At 48.5% G+C, this 17,429-nt stretch overlaps 1 protein-coding gene across 1 annotated transcript; it reads left to right on the top strand.

Annotated features, from left to right (window-relative positions):
- The first annotated feature begins 8,693 nt into the window (after nucleotides 1-8,693).
- Nucleotides 8,694-16,390, top strand: XIRP1 (xin actin binding repeat containing 1). Its single transcript, XM_040593467.1, is given in 2 exon segments — nucleotides 8,694-10,853; nucleotides 10,855-16,390. Coding segments are annotated over 2 exon segments (7,695 nt in total). The 3' UTR covers nucleotide 16,390.
- Nucleotides 16,391-17,429: the final 1,039 nt, after the last annotated feature.

Consider the following 17,429-nt stretch of genomic DNA (forward strand, 5'->3'; position numbering starts at 1 on the left):
GGGGTCCCCACCTGCAGCGACAGGCTTCCAGCTTCAGGAGGGGGACAGTGAGTTGTTGAGGTTTCACCGACATGCCTGCCAGGGGCAAGCAGTTGGGAAGGGGGACACGTGTCCAGCCACACAGCCTGAGTCAGAGGACTGAACTGGTAGTGACCATCCAATTGGGAGTAACCCACAACCCATCTCAGACAGGGAGGAATAGGAGAAATGGCCCCAAATTCTCAGGAAATAGCCAGCCCAGAGCACCACAAACCCAGGAGCATTTTTGTGTCGGTTCACCTCTCTCCACCCCCTTGGAAAATAGAGTCCCTTCAACAATGTGAAGAAATCACTGTTTTCCTGCCCTGATTTCTGTGGTGTTAAGAAACTCCAGGACACAGCTCCCTTTGCTCCCACCGGCCTTTGAGTATTGGGGTTTGGCTCCTGCACTGTGGGATGTGCCGAATATTTCACAGCACGTGAGCCGTGGAACAGCCAAAGGTTGAGACCGTAACACATCTCTGCTACGTGGCGTGGGACACGCCAGGTCCAGCAGCCACTGTGGCAAACCCAGAGCTGATCTGCAGAGGAGCAATGTCAGGCAGCACTGAGCAGGTGATGGAGGATGCTGGATTCAGCCAGCGGGGGTGGGATGCTCTCCGGAGCATCACTCCCTTCAGTGAGCGATGGAGAGGGACGGGACCCTGGCACAACCGGCACCACTGTGCTGTCCCTTTCCCTCCAGCTCGTGCAAGCCCTGTACGAGCCCCAGGCTGATCTCAGGCCCCATTACACAAGCCCCAGCTCACAGACCGCCGTGGGGCGCACACGGGGACACAAAGGGCTTTGCTTAGCAGCTGTGTTTGCTCAGGGTGGCTGATTTTGGGAGCAAAGCCGATGACATGTGGTTGGCCAGGCGACCCGGGAGACTGGTGCTGAGCTTGCAGCTTCCTTTTTTAATAGGTGACTCAGGCGCTTGGTAGCTCACTGGGTTTGGTGATGGGAGCCGGGCTGCGAAGGAGTGCCAGCGGCAGAGGTGGTGGACACAGCAGGTGGGTAGCATTGTTTCTCTATAGGATAAAGTGGTTTAAATAGAAAGCAGAGCAAGCCAGAGCTGCTGTGTTACTGGTGAGATGGGGTTTTCTCAGAGGAAGGAAGGAGAAGGGTTTTGTTAGTGATTTGTTTTCCACTCGTTGGGAGTGGGCTGTCAGATGTAACATGATTATGGTTCAAGAGACCTGTAATATTATCTTCAGCAGGAGACAAAGCAATGGAGTGATTTATGGGTTATAGCTGAAGAGGAAGTCAGTGAATTTTTAGATTCGTATTTAAGTCTTTTTCCCCTGTTGCCTTGCCTATTCCCCCTGTGGCTAGAAAGATCAGTGTGTACAAATGAATACAAGGAATAATTTTCCCCCCTCCAAGTTTCCAGCTCCCACAGCCCTCCCTGCCTGCCTGGGGTGCAGCTTATGGGGCAAAAAGGCTGTAAACTGAGCCTGAGCCACACATACCTGGGGCAAGGGAAGAACTCAAGAAACCCCAACAGCTGCTCCCTACAAGCACTTCTGACATTGCAGCCCCTCACATGAAATGTGCAGATTCATCCGGCGCCAGACACTGGCACGAAGGACATTTTGCCGACAAACCCCAGCGGGGAGGAGCATTCCGCATATCCTTCCCTGAGATAGCAGCACCGTCGGCCACGGTGCCAGCCGCTGGGTGGGACGGGAGGAGGGGGTCCTCAGGAGCTCTTCTATTTTAGCTCCCAGGGGATGATTTAATGCTTGAAGTATCAGGTTTTAAATCCCTGGGGCCACAGTTAGTGCTAGTCAATCGACGCCACTTGGGGTGCATCACTCAGCACTGGAACAGATGCCAAACATGCCAGCGGAGACTTTTTGCTCGGCAAGACAGAAACATGGAGCCCAGCACAGGTCTCAAACTGGACTTCCATGCACTCTGTCTCATCCACAATAAATGACACCCTAAGCCCAGTCTGCATAACACCCTTTGGCTTTGCCTTAGCATCCCCAGCTGGGAAGTTCCCCCATCCCTCCCATGGGATGCTGTGCAGCGACACCATACTCACAACTCTTAAGATGCCCTAGGTGCCCCTTGGACACCGTTAGCTGCACACACGTGACAGCTCAGCTCTCTCGTTAGTGGAATGAACTGTTGTTCTTTCACTCTTATCTATAATTAGCAATTTCGAGGGTGGCAGCAGCCTGTTTTGTCAGGCAGAGCTGCGTGGAGCGACCAGACTTGCCGCAAGCGCAGAGCCAGCTGCCCGCCCGGCGGGTTTGAGCAGCCCCTATCTAAGGCAGGCAGTTTTGTGAGAAGCGATAAGCAGAGGGCTGTGCACAGCCTGTGCACTGCAAAAATGTCAAAAAGGAGAAGAGAAAAAACAAAGAAAACAAAGGCAGTGATAAGGGGAAGGCTTCAACAAATGCCTTGTATCTAATTATATCCATCATTAAAACAGAAGCCCTGTGGCCTTTCATCCATCCAAGCTAATGGATAAAGGACTAGGCAGCACTGAGGCTGTGCTATTTTCCACTGCATGGACTGGAAACCTTCCTTCAGCTGCATTACTCATTCTTGGTTGAAGAGGTACATTGCTCTTCTTTGTGCAGCGTCTCAACCCATGGGCCCATGGGCCAATACAAATTGTATCAGTTCATATCCATGGCCTGGGGTGGGAGTAGACCATTAAATGTTACCAGCCCAGCTCTAGGACATGGGGATGCTTTCGCTAAGCACTTAGCACCGAAATGGTTAAGCACAGCAAGTGTCAGCCTACGCAGGGTCCCTGCCTTGCCGTGAAGTGCTCCCATCTCCTAGAGGTAGTTTTTAAGAGAGTTTTTTCAGCCATGGCTGTGCCCTTGCCAAGGGCTTGTGTTCATTTTCTGAACCAGAAAGGCTGCAAATCTGTGCTTGTTTTTCTTTCTACTTTAAAGCTAGCAAGGCTGACTTTCCCCAGCTCTCCCCATTGCTCTTACTGGGAGTCTTAGCCAAACCTCATTACCTTGCAAGGAAGAAAGCTTCTGTTTTCCAGACTGATTGGACCCCTTATGCCTTTCCAGTAGGTAATTCAGCAATGCTGGAGAAAAGAAAGAGATTCCCAGGCAAGATTTTTCAAAGCCCTCTTCAAAGCTTTCTGCAGCTAATTCAGCACATGCTTCAATGCTCTTCTTACAGGGTACGGTCATAATAAGGAAAGACCATGAAATCCAAGGTACTTTCACTGACAATTGCTTCATTTTCAGTTTTTACAGAGTAGACTCCTTCAGCTGCATGCCTTGAGCATCCAAATGAAGGGAGAAGCCCATTGCAGCAGATAGAGGGGCTTGTCTTAGCAGATATTGGCACCAGCTCCTGTAGAAGCTGTGTCTCTGGTGCCTTGACCCTCTCCTTCCCATTTCCAGGGTGCTGTTCATCTCAAAAAGCCAGGGATCTGGTCAAAGTCTGGGGCCTCTTGACCACAGCAGAGAAAAACTGATGCCATGAGAGGGTGGCTGCAACCTCGCAAGCCTGTCTTAAGCTGCACCAAATCTGCCCCAGCAGTGCCACTGTCTCCGCTGTTCCTTTTGACTCAGTGTTTAAGCTGTGGACAGCAGAAATCAGGGAGAGAGGTCCCATATTTACATGGTGACATAGCAAAAAAAGCATTAAGGAAATACCTTCTTCTGTTTCCTCCCCTGGTGTCCCAGTGACCTCTGGCAGAACTGGGCAGCTAAATCTGTATTGCATCCCACTGCTTCTTCATGTGCCCAGCCTCTGTGCTGCATCAAAATGCCTGTGTATCTGCAGAAGCAGCTGGAACCAAGGACGAAAGGAACCTTGGGGTTTGGCACCTTCCAGCAGCATGCTGACCAGTGTCTGAGAAGCTTACTGGGGTCCCTCTGCTCTTATCTTCATGGCTTTTTGGTGCACGTTTGTTCCTGTAGAAACTGGCATTTAGTTTGAAGCACCAGCTCCTGGAATCCTGTTAGTGTATAATATTAGTTGTTGTCACTTTAAAATAAAAACAGAATAGATCTCCTTCAGTATTTTAGAGAAAAACTTGAGAATCTGAACTCAGAAAGCAGAAAACAAAGAAAAAGAATCATTAAGTTTGTTATTTACAAAATCTCGTGATTTGGGGACTGAGATTTGAAGGCAAAGAACACTAGAATTGCTGCAGTGCTTCTAACGTGCACATATTAAAAAGTACATCAGCCCTTTCCTGGCTGTGCAATAGCTGGATTTGTGGAGAGAGAGCCCATTGTTCAAACAGAAAGCATTGCAAATACCGCACTAAATCCAAATGCAGCAGTGCAAGTTTGCAGATAAAAGGAGAACTTTCTCGTGTTTTTACAGCAGTAACAGAGAAATTACAGCCCTAACTAACCTGGAGGACTAAGATGCGTCATATAGGTGTAAAGCTCTATATATGTCTCTAATGGGAGGTGGGGATGGCCATTCTGCTCACACCTAGCAGAGTAACGCAAAAAGAAATTTCTGAGCTAGAACTTGAAGTTGTTACTTTCTTTTCAACACCAGCCTTTCTCTGGGGGTGGACATAGCTTTCATCCTCAGAGGGAGGGGAAACCCCCACTATTTAGGGGGATAAGGACCAAGGGGGATGCAGTACAGCAGGGGGGAAAGAGGGAGTATGGCTTGAGCATCGTCTGAAAGTGCATGACCACTCCAACGACCCAGTTGCTCCTCTGTGTACCCCTCAGGAGGTCTGGCTAATAGATCACCTCCTCCCAGAGCAGCCATTTCCTAATGAACCCGATAAGGGCATCCTCAGCTGCAGTCACCTCCATGGGAGGCATCTGAACAAAGGTAGGAAAATCTTGAATATCTCAGCAATGGCATGCTGGGCACCAGTGGGCACCCCATGGGAGCTCGTGCAGCTCAGAGTATCAGATCTTTAAACTAAGAGCAGGGTTCAGCCCCCTGGCTCTGCCAAAGACTCACTGCTACATCCCTGGGCAGGTCTTGTAGCCTCTTCACCTCTGTTTCCTGAAACAGATTCCCAGGAGAGAGGTAAGTAAGTGCATTTATCTGCTGATAAGAGAGCAGTGCGGGCTGCAGAGCAAAAAAAAAAAAAAAAAAAAGGAGGAATTGGTTCAAGTTGAACATGCATAGCGTCCTTCACATCCTGTGACTGACTCACATTTGGTGATGGCCTTGCGCAGGGATGCAGGAATGGGCGCAGGCTCTGTGCCCCATCGGCAGAATGATGGCATCAGGTCACTGCCTGATGTGTCACTCTTATCCAGGCTTAACGTCCATTTCAGTCTTGAAAGAGGTGGAAATGTCCATCTTTTCTCCCTGAACCAAAAGGGCACAGTGTTAAATTTTGGGGGTCCAGGGCAGTGGCAGCCGTGGGGATCAGTGTGCAGGTGGCGGAGGCGGCTGGCAGAGCCCTCGGTAAGCGATGCTCACGCTCCAGGCTGGCTGTGCCCTCGCATGTCTGGCACGTAGCTCACTGCACACATCTGTCCCTGTTTCAGATGAGAGGACACGGTCATTTTTAGACATATCGGACAACACCAGCCACATACTTCACCAAGGACGAGGGAGGTCTGCTGCACCCTCCGTGAAGGAGCTGTCGGCTCTCTATCTCTCCCAGACAGCTGCTGCTGCTGCTCACGCACAGCCGGTAAGCACTGCGCACCCCGTCCTCCCCCTCGCAAATCACCAGCGGCATCCCAACAATGTCCCGGCCCAGCAAGTGGTTGAGAGGGTGAGAGAAAACACGGCTGGGTTCGTAAATCTGGAGAAACACAGCGTTCGGTTTTCCAAAACTGACCAGCTTTCTTTTGTCATTGGCAAGTATTGTATAAATGTTATCAGGGGTGCTGACAGGTATTATGATGTATAAGCTGTGTATACATACACACCCATATATATACACGCTACATTCACACATACACACACATAACAAACACACGCACATCTACATCCACTAGCCAATAGAGTTTATTCATACATCAGATTTCTACTTTATTTGCACACATATATTTGCACACTCATATCCATGGAGGAAATATTCAGCGCACAGCACCACAAACATCTCCATGCAATACCCATTCCCACACACGTATGTATGTCCATAGGTGTCACACTCAGGCATAACTTTACAGTGCTGCCTCCCTGTGTTCCTCTGCTTACGGCCCTTGGTTTGGGATCAAGGGATCTGATCTCCCACTCCAGGCTGATCACGGTGTCATAGGATAATTCGGGTTATAATGATTATGAGGCACTGAGCTTCGTTTTTCCCATTTTCCCAGCTTCACTGGTGATCCAGGAGTACCATGGGATGTCATTTCACATCTGGACCTTTCATGCCCCTTCCCACTCTCAACCTTTTGCATGGTCCCTGTCCAGAGGATGCAGCCTCCTGGGTGTGCATCAGAGCTCTGTACTGGAGGAGCCCAGGCTAAAGCAGTCAGAGTTGAAACTAAATGAGTGGAGACTGTCACTGGAAAATTACAATTGGAGAGAAGCCCAATGAAAAAAAAAAAAAAAAAGTAATTTCAAAACAATGAATTACACAGTCTTTAATGCAATTACAAATGTAGAACGGTTTTATTTTTAAAATATTGAAGTATAAACAAAAATCAGCCATAATAGGCAAAAACATAGGCAAATCTCAAAATCTCACTTGGGAGAAATCAATGCTTGTTCTGTTCCGTTCCCCACCCCGCTCGCCCCCCCAACCCTAAACAAAAGTGTCTGGCATTTTGTTTGTTGACTGATACTTTTGGAAACAAAGTTTCCTGACCTGGAATAAGATTGTTTTTCCCAGCTGTACAGAGCTGCCAATGAACAAAAAAAAAAAAAAAGAAAGAAAAAAAAAAAAAAAAAAAAAAAAAAAAAAAAGAAAAATCTCACCTGTAATGGTTTTCAGGCCTCTGTAGTTGATTCATATATATATATACATACACACAAAGATAACATGTCTTTCTATACAGTTTGATGTCAGTTTTCCTTGTGTCTTTTGCAGAGTACTGTGAAGGACAACTCCATTCACTTTCCCCACCGACAGAAAAAAAGCAAGGTAGGAAACGTTAAAGATAAGCACTGTTATCTAACCAAATATTTGTGGACTGTAGTGGAGTGTGATTTAAATACCCACAGAAGGCAGTGAGCAGTGCTTTCAGACTGAATATAGCTATCAGCTGCTCGGTTGCCCTTCCCCACGTTCAGAAGTTCTTCACAGATCCAAAAAAAAACACCCCTTATTTTAAAAAGTGCATTCGAAGTATGTTGGCTCATGCCAAAGATTTGCATTTTACACTTGCTGCAAAATATGCTGATTTTGGTATTCTGGGGTGGGTTGTTTGTTTTTTTTTTTACTAATGCTCAATACTTATTTTTAGCTGGAACAATCTGCGTGTAACAGAGTGAAATAACACCGCGCGCCATTGCTTTGAGCAACAACTAATAATATTCCCAGCATAACTCTACAGACGTAACTCCACAGGCATGCCAAGGGTCAGCAGATCTGTTTACCGAAAGGAAAGCCACCAGGATTACAGTCTCTCGTAGATAATGGTTACAGGTCTCAGCTACTTTCCCTTTGGATAAATGCCAGGCTGGTGCAGGTTGCAGGTATTCAGTTCAGTGTTCGGTGACCAGGCTTCCCAAGCTAAGGAGAAAAAAGGGCATAAAGCGAGGCTCAAAGGTAGGGGAAACAACCACAGGCCACCCCATCCCACCTGCACCCTCTGGTTTTTTTGGTACCAACACTGCTGTGAATTGGAGCAGAGCTCAGGCTGACTCAGTCTAACCAGGTCTAACTTTTGCTGCCCCCCCCAGCTATGCGTGTCACCCCAACCTCTGGTTCCCCAGCCGTGCTTTTTCCTCCTAACAAAGCATGGAATTTGGCCTGCTAATTCCAGCAGTTTGTAAACCTTAGTTAGCCTCAGGTCTGCACAAGTCTGCAAGTCCAAAGAGCTTTATTTAAGTCTCTGATTGTATCACTGCGCGCCTGTTCTTATGCAAATGATGGTGTAGGGTACACTTGAGAGTCCAACAGAAGGCATCATAAATCCTTCAAACATCCAACAAATCCAAACATCCTTCCCCATGCCCTCACTTCTGCATTGTGGGCAGCCCATGATGCTACCCAAAGCCCATCGTGCTAGCTCACTACCCAAAAATAGGCTGTCCTCATCAGCTCACTTAGACACTTTGGTTCCCTCTCTCTGTTTTCTTCTTAAGACCTCTTCACAAATAGCTCCCTGGCTTTCTCCTACACCCATCTCCTATGTTCCCAGACTCTCTGCAGGTCCTTACACTGCCCTGGACACTTGGGAGCAGGAAGGAGAAATTAACCTTTAGCGTGCTACCCTAAACCAGCCACCTTCACGTTATTCTTGCGGTCACTCTCGCTGACACAGTCCACACTGGGCATCTCTGTCACACCGTAGCTGGCCTGAGTCCTGGGGACCGTAGACTAACCACCGTACGTGCCTGGATTAGGGACCTTGCTTTAGAGTGCATTGCTGTGGAACCAGAGCTAACACCAAGCCTGGAGCGTGTGCCGTGGTGTGATGCTTTGGAGTGCTGTGTGCTACTGAACCAAAGGTACAGAGCTTAGTAAGTGCATGGATTTCCCTTGTTGGCTGGCTTTTTCCTTTGCCGTTTTCACAATTAACGGCCGTGGGGTTGGGGAGTAAGAGATGATGCTGACATTTAAAACTGTTTCCCTAAAGATGTCAGAAGCGCAGAAATCATCCAAAGTTACCATCAAGACAATGGAAGATGACTTACCTCCCCCTCCTGCCCTTGGCTCAGTCCAGGTCACCCCTCAAGGGAGCCAGGATCTCAATGCACTCCCTGTGCCTCCTCCAAAGCAAGCCTTCTCCAAGTTCTACCAGCAGCGTCAAGTGAATGAGCTAAAGAGGCTCTACAGACACATGCATCCTGAGCTCAGGAAGAATTTGGAAGAAGCTGTGACTGAGGACCTGGCAGAAATGCTTAATACTGAAGATCCCAATGCACAGGCATCTGTGAACCTGGACAAAGTTCTTCCAGGAGAGGTTCAGTCCATGCGCTGGATTTTTGAGAACTGGGCACTTGACACCATTGGGGACCATCAAGCCACAAAGAAGCTGACAGAAGAAGAGATCATTCCCGGTGGGGACGTGAAAAGTACTTCCTTGAGGTTTGAAAACCAGTCAATCAATGGGGACAGCCTGTCAACATCAACCAAGGTACCAGATACAGACCTTGCCAGAGGAGATGTGCATACTGCCCGGTGGCTGTTTGAAACCCAACCACTAGACTCATTAAACAAACTGTATTTGGATGAAACCGAAGTGCAGGAGGCGGTTCTCAAGGAGCCTGTCCAGGGAGGTGATGTGAAAGGGGCCAGACAGCTCTTTGAAGCACAGTCCTTGGATGCTATAGGACGCTGCTGCTCAGTGGAGGAGAAGAGCATCCTACAACTCAAGTCAGAAATCCAGGAGTTAAAAGGCGATGTTAAGAAGACTGTCAGGCTCTTCCAAACAGAGCCCCTCTGTGCTATCAGAGACAAAACTGGGAACATCCATGAAATCAAGTCTGTCTGCCGAGAAGAAATTCAAAGCAATGCAGTCAGAACGGCTCGCTGGCTGTTTGAGACTCAGCCCCTGGATACCATCAACAAGGACACTTCCAAAGTGCAAATAATCCGTGGGATCTCATTGGAAGAGATTGGAAGGCCAGATGTCAGTGGAGCAAGGTGGATATTTGAAACTCAGCCCCTAGATGCCATCAGAGAAATCACCGTGGAAGAACAGGATTTCAAGGCTTCAACAGATTTTGTCACAGGGGCAGATGTCAGTAAGCAGCGAATGCTCTTTGAGACCCAGACTCTTGATTCTCTGAAAGGAGAAGCTTCAGAAAACGTTGTAGCCAAAGAACAAGTCATTGGCGGTGATGTGAAATCTACACTCTGGCTATTCGAAACCCAGCCCATGGAGACCCTGAAAGACAATTTTGAGGTGGGACGTTTAAAGAAAGTAGAGCTTTCAGCAGAGGAAAAAGGAGATGTGAAGCAAAGAAAACATGTCTTTGAGACCTGTCCCCTTGGCAGCATCTCCAAGGCATTTGAGGAAGAAATGCCAGCCACCAGCATGGAAGAGGTAGTGAAAGGGGATGTGAAGTCCTTCAAGACCCTGTTTGAGACTCTCCCCTTAGACAGCATTAAACAGGCTGACACTGAGCCCGTCACCAAAGAAGAGGAGAAGATTCCAGCTGGCAACGTCAAAGCCAACCAAATCCTGTTTGAGACAACACCTCTGTATGCCATCAAGGATAGCTTTGGCAACTTCCACGAAGTCACCTCTGTGAGCAGAGAGCAAATCATGAGTGGTGATGTCAAGAACTACAAATGGATGTTTGAAACAAGGCCCCTGGACCAGTTTGATGAAAGCACCAAGAAAGTTGATATAATACGGGGGATCACAAAACAAGAGGTGGTGGCTGGTGACGTCAGAACAGCCAAGTGGCTCTTTGAAACTCAGCCCATGGACGTCATTCATCACCAAGCCATGCAAGGTGAGGAGCATCCCTCGGTGAAGCGGGAGATCTCCCAGCGGGGGGATGTGAAGACCTGCAGGTGGCTTTTTGAGACCCAGCCCATGCACACCCTGTATGAGAAGGCTGAAAAGAAGCAGGAGGAGGATGGCAGTGTGCCCCAAGCTGATGTGAAGTCATACACATGGATGTTTGAGACTCAGCCTCTGGACTCCCTGAAAGGCCAGGAGGAGCAGTATTTACAAGTCAGTAAGGCATACAGTCAGGAGGAATTACAGGGAGTTGATGTCAAAACTGTCCGGCACCTCTTTGAGACTGAACCCCTGGGCAGCGGTGTTGTCGGTGAAGCCGACCGAAAAAAAAACCATACGGTACTCCAGTCGTGTGGAGATACAGTCTGGGGAAGTGTCCAGAGTGAAGGAGTTCTTTGAAGCGAAGCCCTTGGATACAGCCACCAAACCAACATCCCAGAAGGATGATGGGACAATTGAAGCTGGATCCGTGCACAAGTTCACTTGGCTCTTTGAGAATTACCCTATGGACTCCTTGAAGGACAACTCTGAGGGCATCCAGGAAATCCCTCCAGAGAAGGATGTCAAGAGGGGAGATGTTGGAGGCAAAAGGTTTGTATTTGAGACCTATTCCCTTGACCAAATCCATGATAAAGTGGATGAGACAGAGCTCCAGAAGATCCAGAAAGACACCATGAGCAAAGCCAATGTCAAGTCCTGCACAATGCTCTTTGAAAGCCAACCCTTATATGCTATCCAGGACAAAGAGGGGGGATACCATGAGGTCACCTCAGTGCAGAAAGAAGAAATCATGAAAGGTGACGTGAAAGGCGCCCGGTGGTTGTTTGAAACCAAGCCCCTGGATCAGATCAAAAAGGAAGAAGAGGTGTTTGTGATTAGGGCTGTCACCCAAGAGGACATCAAGGAAGGAGATGTCCAGGCTGCCAGGTGGAGGTTTGAGACAGAGCCTCTTGACTCCTTCTCAGGGGGAAAGATGTCTGTACCCAGAACAGTAGATGATGTGCAGAAGGGAGATGTTCAGTCCAACAAGCAGCTCTTTGAGTCCCAGCAAGTGGGCCAGAAGAAGTACGTGAGGATGGTCAGTGTCAGTGATGTTCAGCGGGGTGATGTGAGGACATCCACTTGGCTTTTTGAAAACCAGCCTGTGGACTCCCTCTACGGGGATGCGGAGAGAGGCCCACCTATCAGTACAGTGCAGAGAGAGGACAGCCAGAAAGGGGACGTAAAACGCTGCACCTGGTTGTTTGAAACCCAGCCAATGGACACCCTTAAGGACCGAGAAGTGATGGCCAGTACTGGGGCCCAAGAAGCCATCCCTCGTGCAGATGTGAAAAGTACAACATGGCTCTTTGAGAGCACACCCTTGGATAAATTTAGTGCTTCTGAAGGTGGTATAGAAACAGAACTGAAAGAAAGGACCATGAAGGAGACTTTAGAGACACTCTGTGCTTGCCAGGCTATTCAGCATGATGGAATCCTCATCGAAACCAATGATATGGAGAGTGTGAAGATGGTGAAGTACCAGCTCAGCAGCCCAGGGGCTCCAGAGGTCCTGAAAGAGGAGATTGTGGGAGGCCATCTGCAAAGGATCATGCTGCAGCTCCTGCACAGAACCAATGTGGAAGCGCAGAGTGTGCTGGTGGAGGAGGACAGAGGGGGCAAGATCAAAGTAAGCCCATTGCAGCTACTGGACCAGAGCGAAGCTGTTAAAGGCAAAGAGGACTTAAGCGGTGATGTAACTAAGGCTTTACAAAGTCTCCTCAGTCAAGACGCTTCCATCAAAAAGGGGATGGTCTTACAAGAGACAAAGTCGGGATCAGTGAAGATGACTCTCTACTCCCTCCTGTTCCATTCTGTCCAGCAGAAAGTAGTCAAGGGGGATGTGAAGTCAACGATAGGGAACCTGTTGGCGTCTTCTCAGGAGCAGAAAGCAGCAGCGACCGTTAAGCGTGAGGACAATGAGAAGGGGAATGTCCAGCTTTTTGCGAGCTGCATTGAGAAGGGAGATCTAGACTATCTGAAGAATCTCCAGCAGGAATCGGAGATACAATCCCTCATCTCTTCTCAAGCAGAGCAGGGGGCAGATGAGAGTGCCCCACGGGTTGTGCAGGGGGCTAAGATACATATCTTACCAAACAAAGAACAAATAGAGAAAGCAGTTGCAGAGGGTGAGCCGGGGGCTGTGGAGGGAGCAGAAAAGGTGTTCACATATGAAAGCATGGGCAAAGAGGGTGTGTTAGAGAGAGAGGCTGTGCCTGCAGCAGGTGTGACAGGAACCACTGTGCAGTGTCTTGGGAAGCCCCTGCCCACAGTGAAGGGAAAGGAAGAAATTCTGTCGGGGGGGCTTAAAGTGACTACTAAGTCAATCCAGAGGGTTGCAGATGTCAGCAAGAAGGCAGAGAAAGAAGCAACTACCACTGACGGTTTGAAGGAACCCAAAGCTACGATGCAAGGCAAATTTCCAACCCAAGTGACAGCTCAGAGAGGAGAAGTGTCTGGGAAACAGCAGAACATGATGACCGTGGAAGCCAGCCAGATGCAGCCAGAAGAAAAGGCCCTCGGGAGTGATCTTCAGGCTGCAATGCAAAGCCTCAGGCTAGCAACAGCAGAAGCAAAAAACATTCAACACCATGTCCAGAGCAAGCTACAGAAGAACAGAGAGGAGGTCTACACGGCCTGTAGGCAGCAGGCAGCCAGCACGCAGGGGACAGTGACCCTTCAGTCAACTGTACGGCAGCAAGACTCGGCATCCACCACGCAGGAGAGCAGCAGCACTGCCGTCAGGACCACCACCACTAGAGTCCAGGAGGCATCCAAGACCCACACGAGCGTGTCTCAGAAGAGCATAGCATCACACAAAAAGGTCAGTGCTTCAGAGGAAGTACAGGGAGGACAACTATTGAGCCAGGAAAGCCAAGTTGTGCCTAGTAGAGATGTTAGCATTAAGGATGGCCTTTATACTGCCACACCTGTGAAAACCTATATAAACCCTTTTGTTGAGTCTGATTACAAAGAGCAATCAGTGCAAGAAGAAAGAGATGTTATTATCAGAGGGGATGTACAGACAGCTATCAGAGCACTGCAAAGTGCCGCCACAGAACAGCGCCTGGTAGAAAAGGAGGATGTTGTCCGAGGTAATTTAAAAGCCACACTTCAGTCACTGGAAAAGTCTAACGTTAATGTCTCCAGAGGGGATTTTAAAGCCGCTATGATATACAGAAATGCAGGGCAGTCCTATTCTGTGTGTAAAAAGAAAAATGAGACTCAAGTCGTTAGTAACCAGACTGCTGTAGTGGCTTCAGGGTCGCAGGCTGATAATGACTTTCCTCCTCCTCCCTCAGTTGCTGTGATGAAAGCAGAGCATTACCCACCCTCAACCAAAGCAACCAAAGAAGGTGCCCTTCCACTACCAACCAGCAAAGATGAAGCCCCAGGATGTTCTGCACCATTCCAGTCCCCTCTTCTTTCCCCTCCTTCTTTGTCCTGCAAACCCAGTGATCAGAGTCCTGCAGAGAAGCCCAGGACTCCTCCAAAACCAGAAATTACTGCCCCACCCAGGAAAAAACCTATTCCCCCTCCCAAACCTGAGCACCTCTTACACGAGGCACATTCTGCCTCTGCAAATAACAGCACAACCAGACCAGCCAAACCCATCCCTCCACCCCTGCCTCCGAAACCTGCGGGCCTGAGGGATATCAGCAAGCCAAAGCCTCCCCCCACAGAGCTGGAATTAAGCTGTATGGAAGTTCGTGAACAATCAGGCCCTGGGGAGGTTCAGGCAAAATGCTGCACTTTGGAGACACCTGTGAACACGCCTGTCACCGCCCAGGGTGTGAGCCCTGAGACCAAGATGCCAAAAAACATTGCCAAAACCCCTCTTCAAATTGCAGAGGAAAGGTACAAGGCCAGCAAAGGAGGACAAGGAAAAGTGGAATCAGACAGTGCTAAGACTTCAAAGCCAATGACAAACGGAGTGGTTAGTTTCGAAGTCAAGCAGGGAATGATGAGTGGGAAAGCAGCAGCTCCAAGGAGATGCCCAGGTGAAGTAGTTCAGAGGCATACAGATCTGTGCCAAGACAAGAATGGGTGCTCTTCAGTATCACATCCAACCTGTCCTGGTAGAGCACAGACACTCAATGTGCCAGGACAGACTCAGCCAAGCACCTCCCTTGTGGGTCACACCACTCATCCAAAGAGAGAAGGTGACATTGCACAGAATGCCTCATCCAAGGTGGAAAGGGAAAGCGTGTCTAATTCTTATGAATTGTGGGATAGTCAAAGAGTCCTGCAGCAGGTAAATGAAAGGAGGCAAATGTGTCAATCAATGTCTTGCCATCAGCAGTCGATGAACTCCTTTGAGCAGCAACAGCAGGAGAATAGTGGGCAACTGAAATGTCCTGATGGGGAGGCAGAGATACCTGCCCAGGAGAAGCCAGGTGTTGTTATGAGGGAAAAAAACAAGAGAGAAACAGAAGATGAGCGTCGGAAGAGGCTGTCCGTACACAAAGAGGAGATCATGAAAGGCAATGTCAAGGAGGCTATGGAGATCTTTGAGAACATCAGGAGACAGAAGGAGCTGCAAGAGATCCTGACTCGGGTGAGGGAGTTTGAGGAGGAGACAAGCAAAGTGGACGTAAAAGCTCTGAAGAGCTTCTTTGAGAAGGTCCCTGACTGGGTCGTTCATCAGAAGGCCCACCAGGCCAAGCAACAGAACAGGGCTGAGACACTGGCAAAGGAAGATGCTGACAGTGTCCCCTCGGTGGAGCTGGTGTTCGGGGACCTGGAACGGGCCAGTGCTGAGATTATCTACCTGAAGGAGCAGACACTTGCCCGGCTCCTGGACATCGAGGAGGCCATCAAGAAAGCTCTTTATTCTGTTTCTAGTCTCAAGTCTGAGTCAGACATCGCTGGGCTCTCAGGGTTGTTCAAGGAGTCTCTGGGGAATACCCAAAGCTCTGCGAGCAGCAGCAATATCCGTAAAATCAGCATTGTCTCAAGCAAAGCCAAGCAGGAGGGAATGACATTGGAAACAGGGGAAGCAGCATCTGTGGAAGGTGCAAAGGTGGCAGAAAAGACTGAGGTAACCAAGGCAGAGCTAGAGGTCCCCCACCTCGTTCAGTCTCGCGTCAGCTCTCCCTCCTCACCTTCCTACATCTCCATCGAGTCTGCTGCCAGGAAACCAACAGAATCACCCAGGACAGCACATTCCCCCTGGGACATCCCTTCACCAGACTGTCTTGACACTCCAGGAAAGAGAGATGCTTTTGCTCAGGGCAGCTTTAGCTCCTTCAACCATCCATCAGCAGGATCTACTGGGCATGACATGACCCCCTTTGAGAAGTCACCAGAGCCTGTCCAAACAAAAGCTGGGCTGAGCTCAGTGAAACAGCACACCCTTGGCAACACCAACCATTCCATCAGTGAGAAAGAGAGGTGCCCTCCAGACACCTCCAAAGGCAGCTGCCACTGTGGGATGAAAGGAGGATTTTCAGATTACTGCTCCCTGAACGTCCCCAGCCCGCAAAATCCACGGAGGCAGAAAAGCATCTTGGAGCTTCAGACAGGGCCCGATGGCTCCAAGCTCTATGGAGCCACTCGGACTGTTATGGAGCAGTATGAGGAAATGGACCAGTTTGGAAACAAAATCATCACTTCATCCACCACAGTCACCAAGCAGTCTGAGACACAAACATCTTCCACGTGCGATGTGGTCTCTCATCCCCAGTATGAGGTATCAGCCTCACCCGTGTTTCGGAGGTACCTGAAGAGCCCAAGTGAAGACTTCCACACCAATGGCAGTTTTCAGGAGCCAGGAGTTGTCTTTGTCACCTTTGGCAACTCCAAGCCAAAGAAATAGGAGATTCTGGAAAGCAAGAGAGAAGTGTCTAAGACAAAAAAGAAAGTCCACAATAAAAAAAAAAAAAATCTCCTGGTTTATCCACATTACACACAGGGATTCATCTGCACCCTAAGGACTTCTCAGGGTCGTCATCTTGGAGTTTGCGTACAGACAGGACAAACGCAGTCTGCCTTGACACTGGAGGAGAACAACCCTCACCTGGCCAACCCAACAGACTTGGTGCTGCACCACAACCCAGAGCCCTGACACTGTTAGAAGCACAAGGGAAAAAATCCATCCATGGGCACCTTAGGGTAGTTTCTTCCCCCTGGAGTGTTGGGGTGGGAGGGGGGATGGGTGGTGTTTTATTGGGCTTCTCTGAACTAATGCAGAAGAAAGGATGAGTAGGATCAATAAGAACCAAATGACCTGGGCATCGGCAAACACACACCTTTATGCCATCTTCTTTTTCTAAGAAGGGCATCCTAAACACATATATATACTTACGTTCATATTGATGGGTGGGTTGGGTAGGTTTTCTCTTAGCCATTAAGAAAAGAATAGGAGAAAAAAAATCAAATTGTTGTCACTATTGGGGTTGGGGGAGGTATTTATCAGTTTGGTTTTCGGTTCCTGGGATGTACTCAATGTTACTGGAAACTGTCAAGCCAAGACCTACAGCTATCATCAGTGCTGTTCCCCCAAAGAAAGTTGTTATGAAAGATTCTCTACTTGAGTCAGAATAGTTACTGCTTTCCTTCCTTTATTTTTAGAATTGTAATTTATTATTCAATATATACAAAACCCTTATTTTAGATTTTCCATGCTTTCATACATGTTTACTGTTAAAATTCATTTTGAGACTTTGTAAAGCAATTTTCTTTTTATTATGACTTTGTTTTGTACATTCTCAACTCAAGATTTTAGATATTTTGTGGCTTTTTCTCTTTTTTTTAACTTCTACTGCTGCATTCTGAAGGTAAATATTACCTCTAAAAATACTTTGGTCTGGTTGAGTTTCTTTTGTTGAGCGCTTGTTTCCTTTCAAAGTAGCTAGA

Source organism: Falco naumanni, chromosome 4, assembly GCF_017639655.2.
Source record: "Falco naumanni isolate bFalNau1 chromosome 4, bFalNau1.pat, whole genome shotgun sequence".
Taxonomy (NCBI): Eukaryota; Metazoa; Chordata; class Aves; order Falconiformes; family Falconidae; genus Falco; species Falco naumanni.